Here is a 12,514-nt window from a genome sequence, read left to right as displayed (position 1 = left end):
GTTGTCCTAACTTTAATAGATCATCTTTTTTTAATGATGATAATGTTGAGTCAGTCAAACACGGCAATTTCCCTCAATTGTCTTCCAAGTCATTATTACTGTTCCTCTGTTCAAAATCTTTACATAGAAACAAGAAAACCTCAAAGGAAAGTGAGTACAATTTTTTTCCTACTTCTCACAATGTTATGAGTACTTTGAGAAGAAATTACTTAACATTACTCTTTACAACTTTTCACGTAGGATGGCAAAATATTGGAAATGCACCATGTTGTAATTTTTCTTTTAATTATTGAAAATATTTTAAAAGATTTTCTAAGTTAACATTTGATCAAAACTCTATAGTAAAATTTCAATTAATACAAAAAAATAATTATAAATTATCATTAATACACTATTTATAGTGTTTACTTTGTTAATAATAAATCTATTCAAATGAGTTACAACTTATATAGATCTATTGACGTGAAACTCAAAGTTCAATACTCAATTATTGACATCTAATATCGTCTTTTTCAAAGTATTTTTATATCTAAACTATAAATCTCGATTGACTGAATTGATAGGTCTTCCGTCATATACAATATATTTTCATTTAACACGATTTCTTCACAATAAAATTATATGAAGTTAATATGATTTATTTGTTTTTGTATTTTCTTTATTTACAAAAAAGATTATATTATTTTAGCATTTTGTCAAAAACATGAGATGAGAATATAAATTTTATTGATATGTAAAGTATGTAATATAATACAAAGATTTTTATTTTGAAATGGTGTTTTTGTCATTTTTTTATAAAAGACATCATTTGGTGGATAGTGTGGTTTTAGAATATGTAAATATAATTTAAGAAAATATTAAAGATTCTTGGAGGGAAGATCAAATTAAATGAATTGATTGACTTTCACGATGTTGACCATTGAAGCTTGAACTTCCAAAGCGATGATTCTTAATGCCATGATTAAGTTTATTAGTAGATGAAATAATGCTATTTAGGCTATGTCTCGATCCTCTAATTGCAATTTTGGAAATATAATTAAATTATGAACACACTCGTTTGGTCAACAAGTTCGTGGGTACATTTTTTCTTGTAAAGATATTTTTAACACCAAGTTGTATACAATTCTCCTTCTTCTTTCCCTCATCTCTTTGGTATTTCTTTATTGCTGTACTCCATGGACCACACATCATTAATAAAAACAAAGAATAAGAATTTTTCAGAGTCAATTTTTTTTATGTTCAAAATGTGCTGGTTTTGGAATTGGAATTAAAAAGAATATATATATATATATATATATATATATATATATATAATAAATTTTAAATTTAAGTCAATTTTAAGACTTGTAGAATGAACACATTTCTTTATCTTCAAATATATATGAGAATAAATATTAATAATAATCATATAAAATAATAGATTTAACAGACATCAGATATCACCGTATTATATGAATTTCAGATAATTTTAATATTATATTAAAAATTAAATTTTAAATTTAATTCAATCTTTAAAAACTAATTTACATTATAAAATTAGCATTTATTTATATTTTTATATATATATATATATATAATAAATTTTGAATTTAAGTCAGTTTTAAGACTTAGAATGAACACATTTCTTTATCTTCAAATATATATGAAAATAAATATTAATAATAATCATATAAAATAATAGATTTAACAGACATCAAATATCACTGTATTATATGAATTTCAGATAATTTTAATATTATATTAAAAAGTAAATTTTAAATTTAATTCAATCTTTAAAAACTAATTTACATTATAAAATTAGCATTTATTTATATTTATAAATTTTGATTCAAAATACCCAAACCATCCAAAGCCTTTGAGACTTGTTCTCGTGTATCCAGAAAATGTCGCAGATCTTAGGAGAGCGTCTTCGACTAACTATCGACAAGATTTTTAACGACAAAAACATTATTAGTCAAATCCAAACTTTAAAACAAACTATATCTTAAATACCGTCAAACTAATGATGTCTGTTAAACCTATTGTGATTGGAACAAAATTATATCAAATGTAAATAGTTTTAAATTGCAAAAATGAAATAATTTATTTCACATAAAACTCTTTAAAAGATTAATAGTATCGGGATGATGACGTAAAAAAGAGAGAAAATATAAATATAAATATAAAAAAATTTAGAGAATAACATTCATTATGAATTTTATGCATATGATTAGTAAAAGTGAACTTTCAATCTTAGTCCTAATTATCAATTAGTGTTCCTTCATTAATGAAAAGTAGAGATTACTTGTTTGAACAGCTCATTGTTTTTTCAACTAATACGAGCTTTGGTAATTTGACTTAATAAAGTGAAAGAGCAATTCCATTGAATTTACCCTTTTAAGATAAAGATAAGGAGGTGAGGTTATTAATTACAAATACCACAAGATTTGAATTAACACCATGTTGAATTCAGTGATTGAATATTTGAATTTAATTTCGTATAATTTATACAGTTTTTATGATTAATTAATACCTCTTCGTAATATAATTTTTTTTACGTAACTATATTATTTTTCTTAAACCCTGGTTTTCTTCTACAGAGATATTTTATACTATATTTCTAATATTTTTAACATGAATTGTCCCTATTTATTAAAACTAAAAAGAGATAACGATGACATATTGAATATTTAACTTAAATAATATGGAGAGATTAATGGTTTTTAATCTATATTTTATCTACTTCATAAAATTTTATCGATTATATTTGTAAGAATGATAATAAAATGGATGTGGATTGACTATCCAATCTTATTTTTGAATTAAAAATTATTTTTTATCCTCACTTAATATTAAACAAATATGAATTGTTGTCTCATTTTTATTAAAAAAAAATGTCCCTATTCCTTTAATATTATAAAGGTTAATTAAATATTTATTTTATAAAAAATAAAAATTACAACAAATAATACATCATTTTATCACGTTTTCGTATTTAATAACTAAATGTGTGTTTTAAAAAATCTTAAAAAATTAAGATAAAAAATAATATAAATTTTGTGTGTTATCCAACAAATTAAATTGATATAATATTTTAAAAGTTTAGAGCAAGATGAATATATATATATATATATATATATATATATATATATATATATATATATATATATATATATATTATCATCTTCATAACCAATTTTTAAAAAATAAGATATTACCTACTTGATGTATATTTTTTAAAATAAAAATAAGTTTATATAATATCCGTAAATATGAGTTTGTTAATGTGTTTATATTAAATTTTGAAAAGATATTTAATTACGATTAATTTTGTGTCACTCATTGAGTTACTCAATGTTAAATATCATAAAAAATGTGTGAAATAGACGTAATCCTAATTAAATCTATGTATTAAGTTTTCTTTAATAAATACAGTCACACTTTTGATTTAAAAAAATAATAATTTTTTCAATATATTGATATAACTCAATTTCTAATATGAGTATAGACATCATAAATATAGATTAAAGTTACTTTAAGTTTGATACATAAGTAATGAATTTGAACAAGTGAAATAATTTATTTTTTTTAGTAATTTATTTCTCACAAGTAATTATTAATTTTCAAATAATTACACATTTATTTTACTAATCACATGTTATTAAATATTTAATTGAGAGTTCAGTGGAAAGTATTTATATGGTGCAATATTTAAAAATCCCATTATAAGAAAAAAGAGAGGAGAAAATACGGGTATGGCGACGCGGGAGCGGCCAAATAGACCATGAAGCAAACCCGCGTTTCCATATTTACCCTCACAACCACCCCAAATTACAATTATCGCATTCATTCACCTCATCGCTTCAACCCGATCTAATTTCTACACCGCCGTCGATGATCGATCACCGTTAGCTTCGTCATCCAAGCTTTGCGCAGTTCCGGTGTCGTCGTTTCGTTTGTGGGAAGAAAACGACGGCGACGACGGTGAAACGCTGCGTTGCGTGAAACGATAAGAGAAACCGATGAGGTCCTCTTCTTCGGATAGGATCAGCATCGCTGCCAGTGCTCAGAAACTCGATGTCGATAACCGAATCGCGCTGCGATTCTACTATCGCATCGCCGATAACATCCTCCGACAGGTCCTTTTCTTCGCCTTCCTGATATTTCAATGTGGCGTCTGGGAATTGGGACGAAGAATCCTAGGTTTAGATAGACAGCGTCTACTTTAGAACTTGTTTTTGTCTTCTAAGAAATATTTAACAAATTTTTTCCCATAAATATATGCTTTCATTTCAATTCATAGATTTTACTGTCGCTGATCGGGAAGAGAGGAGAGTAGGTTTACTGAGAAGTGCAATTTATATTAGTGAATGCGGTGCAATATTTTGTGGGATAGAGGTGGTGATTTTTATATTTGATAAAAAAGGGAAGCATTTTTGTTTGTTTGGGATTTTGTGTAAAATGTCGTTGTAATATTTTAGAAGTACCTGTGAAAGAGATTCAATGCATCAGAATAATAAAAGGAGTTACAAGGGGGTATTTTTTGTCGTCCCCTTACTCATGAGAGTATCATTAATATGAAAACCATAGAACATGGTTTTATTCCCTTGATTAATTTGACTCTACTAATTGCACACAAAGCTGGCAAATTGGCTATTTTCTAGAGTGTACCACTTTTGTATGGACAAGAATTGAACTTAACCAGGACTTGCACAAAAAGCTTTCGATTTTACAAAATATTTATAATTGTTTAAAGATAGTTCATCGTTTAATCATGAAATACATTGTTAGATTTGAATGTGTAATGCGGGCATATTAGGTTTGTTTATCAACTTTAGTTAGAATTTAGAATGTACCAAGGGATAGTGAACGCGATGATATTAGAGTGATATGAAAAATGACGTGCATGAATGCAACTGTCTGGTTTCATCTTTGCCTTTTCCTTGCACTATTGTTGCTGGTGATTGATTTTTTCTGTCTCAGTAAAGTGTGTGCTTTTACTCATAGCTTGTGCTAAAATATTTTTTTCCATCCTGGATTTTATTGTCATGCTTTATTTTTTTATTTATTTGTGTGTTCTTGATGTGTTCTTGACTATTTAGTTGCACTGCCTAACCTTCAAGCTCAAACTATTGGTTTTAACTTTGCAGGCTGATATCTTCCGCGCAGAGAAGAATATTATTGACCTATATGTTATGCTTTTAAGATTTTCTAGGTAAAGCATTTGTATCAACATTTGCATGTAGTGTTTTTGCCGTTAGTTGAATTGAACTTTTTAAAACATTTGGACTTTATTGTATTTGTTACTTTGTCATTGAATCTCGTTGAGGTGTCCTTCCTTTTATTTCGTTTGCTTTTAGTTTGGTGTCTGAGACAATACCACGTCACCGAGATTATAGATCATCTCCACAATGGCAGAAAGAATCATTAAAAAAGGTTAATTGTTGACGCTCTTCTCCGAATGAAATTTGTTGCTATGAAATCCTGAGTTTAATCTGATTTTCAATTTCTTGGCACAGAAATTGTTAATTTCTTTGAATGAACTGGAGAAATTGAAACCAGTGGTCCAACAGAAGATCAATGAGCTTAACAACAATATCGCATACCAACAAAATGGGCGTGGAAATTTTAGTTCAAATAATTCACTGGATTTTTCTCCCATGAAAAAGCAAACATCAGCTAGTTATGGCCAAATAAAGGTAAAATTTGTTGCATGAGAATTCACTCAAACTAATGTTGTCATTCATTAGTAATAATCTTTCCCTAAAATAAAATCTTTTATGCTTTTCTGCCCCTTCTGAAAAGAACTCTAGCATCCATATATTATTGTATATTTGACCAGGCAGCCAGACCTACTAGAACTGGGGAGCTTCTTTTCCAAGGATCCAGGACCCAACAATTCTCTTATGTCAGGCCCGTGGAAGAGCATGTACGAAGACTGTAAGTATTGGTCTTAAAAATAATGTATAATGGACTTCTTAGTGGTGGTGGTAATACTGTGACGGGTGTTGCTTGTACATGTCAGTTTATTTTTTCACAGGAATGAAGTCAAGTGAAGGGAAGCTTTCCTTCATCTTTTGGTTGCTTTCTAGTATCATGAGAAAACTTATTTAAAAGTCAAATGCTAGATGGTCCTTCATTGTGCAATGTCAGTAGTATGATTATCTAGTTATCTAAAGTTTTGTTATGCAAGTAATTCAGGTTTAGTTGTTTCTTTTACATTATTGTGTTACTTTTTAATATAAAATTTGACCCAGTTAAGTGAGCAGAGATTACAGTTATAACATTTCCTTTTCCTGGCTTATAACCTGCTGCTGGTTGAAATACAATTTATCTTTGTTGAAAACTGTACAGAGTATTTGGGTTGTATTGCAGATACATTACGAAATTTTAGGATGTTGCTGGATATGATTTCCTGTTTCTGAATCTCACTGGAAAATCTTGAGAAAAGTTACGTTAATAAAAATACTTTAAAAAGTTAAAGAAGATCATTAACTATATTTAAATAAATTAAAAAAACCATATACCAAATGATTGTGGAAATGTTAAATAATAAGAAATGGGCATCTTCAAGAATTAGCAACCGGCTACATCAAGGTTTGACTACAGTTTTTGGTTTAAAAACTTGCTTTATTATATTTGATGTAGTAGCACTGCTTGAAATAAAAAGTTTTAGTCTGTGTTGGTTTTTTAAATTAGTTCACAGATTACTTTGTCCTTCATTATATTTTTCGAAAATAAGAGGTCCCCTTCATTTTTGCTGAACTTCTGTAGATCTCTAACTCTTCCACCTCCAAAGGAGGAAACTCTCTCTAGACATTCTATCCTTGGTCCCAATGGGTTAAATGGGCAGTGGAGACCACCTTCCACTGATAAATGGGTATGTTGTTTTGGATCTGTATGTTTTAATTCTATTTTATTCGATGATTGTCCTGACTTTTCTGTCTGGATGTGGATGTAGATCAGGTATCCAAACAACATTGATCTGTCTCCTGTTGAATTGCCAAGGTTATTTCTTATTTTAAGCTTCTATTGTGCTTTTCTTTATTGTTGGCTTTCCAAGTTATTCTAAGAAAAGTGATTTGTATGTCAATGCTAACCATTTTTAAAATGATGGAACTATATTTGAAGTCATGTTTTAAAAGGATTCGTTTGGTTTATCAGAGTTCAATATTTTAACAACCAAGATTTTTGTCCATGATGCTTCTGGAGTTGGTTTATCTATTTATTTTTTATATTAATTATGTGATTATGTCCTACCTACTTTTGGAACATACAGCCTACAAAATCCTTCGGAACATGAATCTGTGAGTAAGAAAGATGATAGCATTACGGAACACTATAAGTCAGATTTAGATTCACTTGTTACCCAAAGTGAGGACTGCCAGCCCCAGCCTCAGCCTCAACTTCATGATCAGGAACCTCCTTCTCTTATTTCGTTTGAAACAACCGAAACAACTCCTGCAATAGAGGTTATCAGGCAGCCTTCTCCTCCACCTGTACTTGCTGAGGTACTAGATTTGGTCCCTGCAGCATCACCTTGTGTTCAGGAAGCAGGATGTAAGGCAGAGATTTCATCAACTGATAGCTGTGTTCATGCGGAGGCTCCTCTGCAACTGCACATTGTGAGTCAATAACACTTTCTTATCTATTTTTTGTGATTTAATTTTAGGTTGATGTTTCTGGGGGTAGGCATAGTTAAGTCCGTGTTGAGTATTTAGTTTCTTCCAGTATACGTATAATTTCTAAATTATTTATCATTGAATGAAGTTTGGTGTCTCTTTCTAATAAGGGGTTCTATTTCAGTCAACTTCTTTGATGGAGAGTTTTATGAAGCTTGCCAAGTCAAATACAAAAAAGAATTTAGAGACTTGTGGAGTCCTTGCCGGTATGCTTGTAAGTGCTGCTAATTTTTTTCATTTGTCTTAACATAGAGCTACATGCAAAGTTCGATTCAAAAGGGTCTCGGAATCCCAGAATTGGATTCTGGATTAACTGGCCTAGGAATAGTATACGTACAATTTAGAGTACGTATGTGTGTATATTCATATATAACTCATTTCCCTAATCCCTGCAACCATATGTGTGTGTGTCTAGTGTATGCATATGTTTTTGTGTGAATACAATAACGCTTCGCTTTTTTACCTTTTCTGTTTGTTATGGATCAACCCGACACATGCATGGTATTTATGTGTACTCCTTTGAAAAATTTTCCAAAGTGTAGTTGCGCTATAATGGCTTAGTCGCTCTAGCCTTCAATATTTTATGCTCAACTGTTAAGATATTGATTGGAATCTTGTAAAACCCTTGATATGCAGAAAAACAGAAAATTTTATATCACTGCCCTTATAATCCCAAAGCAGGAGTCAACATCAGATTCTGTAAGAGTTTCTTTCACCATAAATATTTTGGGAATGTATTACTATTATTCTTTAAACATAACATTTGTCATTGTTCTTCCTGAGCAGTGCCAGACTACAAATGAAGAGGAAATATTTGAAGTGCAGGATAAACGATCGCTTTTTCCACTTGGGTGGATCCATGTGAGTTTCTAAACTGTGTATGGTAGAAACTAGTTCAGGTCCTGGAAGATTGTTTTTCTTCTTACTTCCAAAAGTAGATGATGAATGATTATGTAGAATAAAATTTGTCATTGTAAGCACATTTTCATCTGGTGTATTGAAGAAATACAATTCTTATCCGCATTTCTTATATTTTACTTTATTATTCTTCCATTGTTGTAACACTAAACTATATTATTCTTAATTGCCAGACACATCCTACTCAATCTTGTTTCATGTCCTCAATTGATCTGCACACCCACTACTCCTATCAGGTGAGTTCATGTTTTAATTAACCTCCATAAACATTATTTGCTTGGCCTTTGGACGTCTACTTGCTTTGTTTAATGAGGAAATGGTTGAAGTGAAAACTGAAGAACGATAGGAGTATTTTATACTCTAGTTATATCTCTAAATTCTTGTACTGTTTTGTATTATTGTACCTGGCCATCCTAGAGTTGATTTCTTTAACTTTATTTACAGATCATATTTATAATTCATGTGGAAAAGTTAAAATATATATGAAACATGTTACTTCCAATCAATCTCATACATATGACATTGTTTTTTCTTCTATTGTTTCTGTCAAAGATGGGGCTATCCTGTCAAACATGCATTCCGCATTTATTTATACTTTTATTCACATGTGCAAATTCTTGTTTCTTTAGATTATGCTGCCAGAATCTGTTGCAATAGTCATGGCGCCAAAAGATAGTACAAGGTAAGATCACATGTCAGACGTGTTTTTGATGAATTGGATGATATAAAAAAACATCTTAGTAACAGCATTATTGCTTTGGTCAAATTCTAAAAATTTAGGAAGCCCAAAGACATAATAGAATCTGGAAAGGAGGCAAAAGCATTTTTTGGAATAACGTAACATGTAATGTTCAGCAGAACTCAAATTCTATGATAGTTCCAAAAAATAGTTAATAATCCATGTTTCAAAAAGGAGTAAAATATTTTTGCATAGAAAAAAATACTTGAAAAGGATATAGTTACTTCCCTCTTTTTTGGCATATTAGCATATTGGCCACCCCTTTGCCCCATAAAGCTGGCAAGGTATTGAATTTCGGGCATTGTTTGATCATTATTTGAATTTTTTTGGTCTCTGAATACTAATGTGTTACCTGTCGTTAAGATGTTTTCCCTACATATTTTATAATTACTTTTTCAATTTGAATGCACAGAAACCATGGCATTTTTCGGTTGACCAGCCCCGGTGGAATGTCTGTGATTAAACAATGTGATCAGCGTGGCTTTCATCCACACAGTCAACCTCCAGACGGTGGTCCTATTTACAAGACATGTACAGACGTATACATGAACCCAGATTTAAAATTTGATGTCATTGATCTTCGATAAGAGTTATTTATGCCATCATTGTTTATAGACCAAGCTCTCTCCTTTATACAAATAGGTTTTACTTTTACCATTAATTCAGCTGTGGCCATAAGGAATGTCCCGGCCGTGTTTGTAAAAAGAAATCTTCTTCTCTGGCTGTTTAATTTTTTAGGCAACACCTTTTTAAGTTTGTATTGCTGTGCTGCATGCATGGCCATTTCTATTGATATCAAACTTGTGAACATCCTACCATTGGTTTCTGCTGACTATGCTGTTAAAATGCATACCGATTTGTATAAGTTATCATAAGAACTGTTTTTCATGAGTTCATTCACTCATGAAATAGCCTGTCATAATCATTATAAAGTAACCTAAGAATGATGCATCTTCTGCCTCTAATGCTTGATGCAATCTAAAACATACGTTTCTGATAAAAGGTTTTGATGATAATTTATCTTTCCTTTGAATTTTTCAGTTTAATGATGCCTTCTATTCGCCCACTTCCTCCTCACTTTTCAACATCACGCAGTTTAATGATCTCAGATAAAATTTTATCAGTCTATATCTTAAAAAGCTTTATATTTTTTTGCATGTCCTACTACAGTAATAAAAATAGTTTATTATTACTTGTAACTAAATTATCTTGTTCTTCGTTATTTATGTCTGGTTCTTATTCTTTATTCTCAGCTATATACTTTCCATTTTCTAGTTTTCCACTGCTCTGAAAATGCATAAATTCTAGGACGTGTTTAAAAAAATATCAGCAACATCTATGAGATTCAATGCTATTTTCAATCTGTTTAATTATCCAGTGTTTCAGACGACTTGAAAGTTAACAAAAGAAAGAACTTTAACTTTTTTTTTTCGGTTTTAATTCTCACAAAATGATCTCATTTAATTTATCTTTATTGTTTTCACCCTTATCCCTCCCACTAAACCATCCATTAGGGTTACGAAAGAGAGCATGTATTAAAATGCAACCGATTGAACTGATTTATTTTTAAAAGATTATTTGGCTAATTGGATGGGATGCTTATCTTTATTTTGCATACGACTTCACTAATGAATATGAAGGGGTATTAGCTTGGAATTTTTTTAATGATTCACTTTTATTTATTTTACCTTCTGTATATAAAGAAATATATTTTTATTTCTTTAATTGGAAATATTAAATAAGACTGTTAATTCGTGAGTAAAAATTAAATACTGAATATTTATAAATTTAAATTTATATAGGAATATCTATAATACTTTGATTTTGGTACGGAGACGTCGGGTTCGCTTTCTGATCCAAACTCCATGTCCTCAAAGTTTATAGCAGTCAGATTCGGATACAGATCTTTCTATTCATTCCTGTCTAATCCGACCCAATTTGTTTTCTAAAAATTGTTTATTTTTTTTTTTAATTTTCCTTGTCTTTAAATTATTTTTTCTTAAAAAAGTTATGTTTTCTTAAATGAGCATACGATATTTTTTCTTAAATTGATTAAAAAATACGATAAAATGTAATATTGTAGTAAATTGTCCAATTATAAAACGAAACTTGTACTTTCATCTCATTAATTTACATTTTAATAAATATATTATAATTTTTGAGATAAAATTTAGTAATATGAATATTGTAGATTCAACTAATCTAATAAGTTAAATAATCAGATACAAAATTTAAGTTATATTATATAAATTAAATTAGATTTCAACCATTCGATTTATACTCATTCCTACTTTTGTTGATGCACACAATGAATGCATCCAAACAATTGAATATTGAATTCGTCTCTGCCACTTCAACAAAAAGAGAAATATGGAGAAGGAAATTATAGTGACAACGGAAAAAAGAAGAAATTAGTGTATTTTAAAGATTTAGATGAATATATTTAAAAAAATTGAATTGAGAATACATAATTGTTACTTTTTTTTTCTTGACACATGACAAGGCATATTAATGAGCACGAGCATCGCCACCTACATAGGTGAATTATTATTACTCATTTCCTTCGAATAAAGCAATAAGAGCGAAGTATGATGAGAATAGGTCTAAGTGAGAGTGTAACGTTGATGTCATTTTTATACTTCATATCATACTTTTGGTTACATCCATTACATCTTTTCTTCCACCAAACAACTGTTTCTGGTTATGCCATTTCTTGACCAATAAGAGATGCTTTGAGGGTACTAGGCTCCCATCTTCTGCCCTTCAAGGACTCTTTTCTCATTCTCCCATTTTCGGACATTACTCACATGCCAAACTTCACTAACTAAATCCCATTTTTTTCTTTTGGTGAAATCAAGGAAATTCTCACATCTCACCCCCACAACCCATGCCTTATAGACTATACATGCCCATCAACGGCTAAATAACCTATATTCTTTTTCACCTTACATATTTTTCTTAACAAAAAATTTAAATGATATTAATTCAAGTTGCACAACTATATATTGATGATCTAATGTGAATTCAATTATGAAAAGTATATTCATAATCTTTAAAAGTGAGATTAATTCTTATATTAATTAAAAATGAGATATTTAAGTATCTTATAAGAAAAACGGTTTATTGTTCTAAAAGGATAGACTTTTTATCATTTATCTCTATTCATTTCTCTATATATATAGAGAGAATTGAAAGT

The 12,514-nt window shown here is 29.6% G+C and overlaps 1 protein-coding gene across 1 annotated transcript; it reads left to right on the top strand.

Annotated features, from left to right (window-relative positions):
- Positions 1 to 3,707: 3,707 nt before the first annotated feature.
- Positions 3,708 to 10,128, top strand: LOC124831914 (AMSH-like ubiquitin thioesterase 1). Its single transcript, XM_047306011.2, has 14 exons — positions 3,708 to 4,118; positions 5,130 to 5,194; positions 5,340 to 5,415; positions 5,499 to 5,678; positions 5,822 to 5,919; positions 6,754 to 6,859; positions 6,941 to 6,987; positions 7,259 to 7,604; positions 7,786 to 7,875; positions 8,298 to 8,360; positions 8,448 to 8,522; positions 8,753 to 8,815; positions 9,209 to 9,261; positions 9,731 to 10,128. The coding sequence occupies exons 1-14, from the start codon at positions 4,002 to 4,004 to the stop codon at positions 9,903 to 9,905; spliced, it is 1,554 nt and encodes a 517-aa protein (XP_047161967.1). The 5' UTR covers positions 3,708 to 4,001; the 3' UTR covers positions 9,906 to 10,128.
- The last annotated feature ends 2,386 nt before the right edge of the window (positions 10,129 to 12,514 follow it).

The sequence above is a fragment of the Vigna umbellata genome, chromosome 4 (genome assembly GCF_029865625.1).
Source record: "Vigna umbellata cultivar VRB3 chromosome 4, Vumbellata_1.0, whole genome shotgun sequence".
Classification (NCBI taxonomy): domain Eukaryota; kingdom Viridiplantae; phylum Streptophyta; class Magnoliopsida; order Fabales; family Fabaceae; genus Vigna; species Vigna umbellata.
The sequence above is the reverse complement of the archived record's forward strand: the minus strand, read 5'-3'. Positions and strand labels throughout refer to the sequence as shown.

Coding starts and splice junctions, on each gene's coding strand:
- LOC124831914 (XM_047306011.2), top strand. CDS start 4,002: ATGAGGTCCTCTTCTTCGGATAGGATCAGCATCGCTGCCAGTGCTCAG. Junction 4,119..5,129: donor CCGATAACATCCTCCGACAG/GTCCTTTTCTTC, acceptor TTAACTTTGCAG/GCTGATATCTTCCGCGCAGA. Junction 7,876..8,297: donor GAGTCCTTGCCGGTATGCTT/GTAAGTGCTGCT, acceptor CTTGATATGCAG/AAAAACAGAAAATTTTATAT.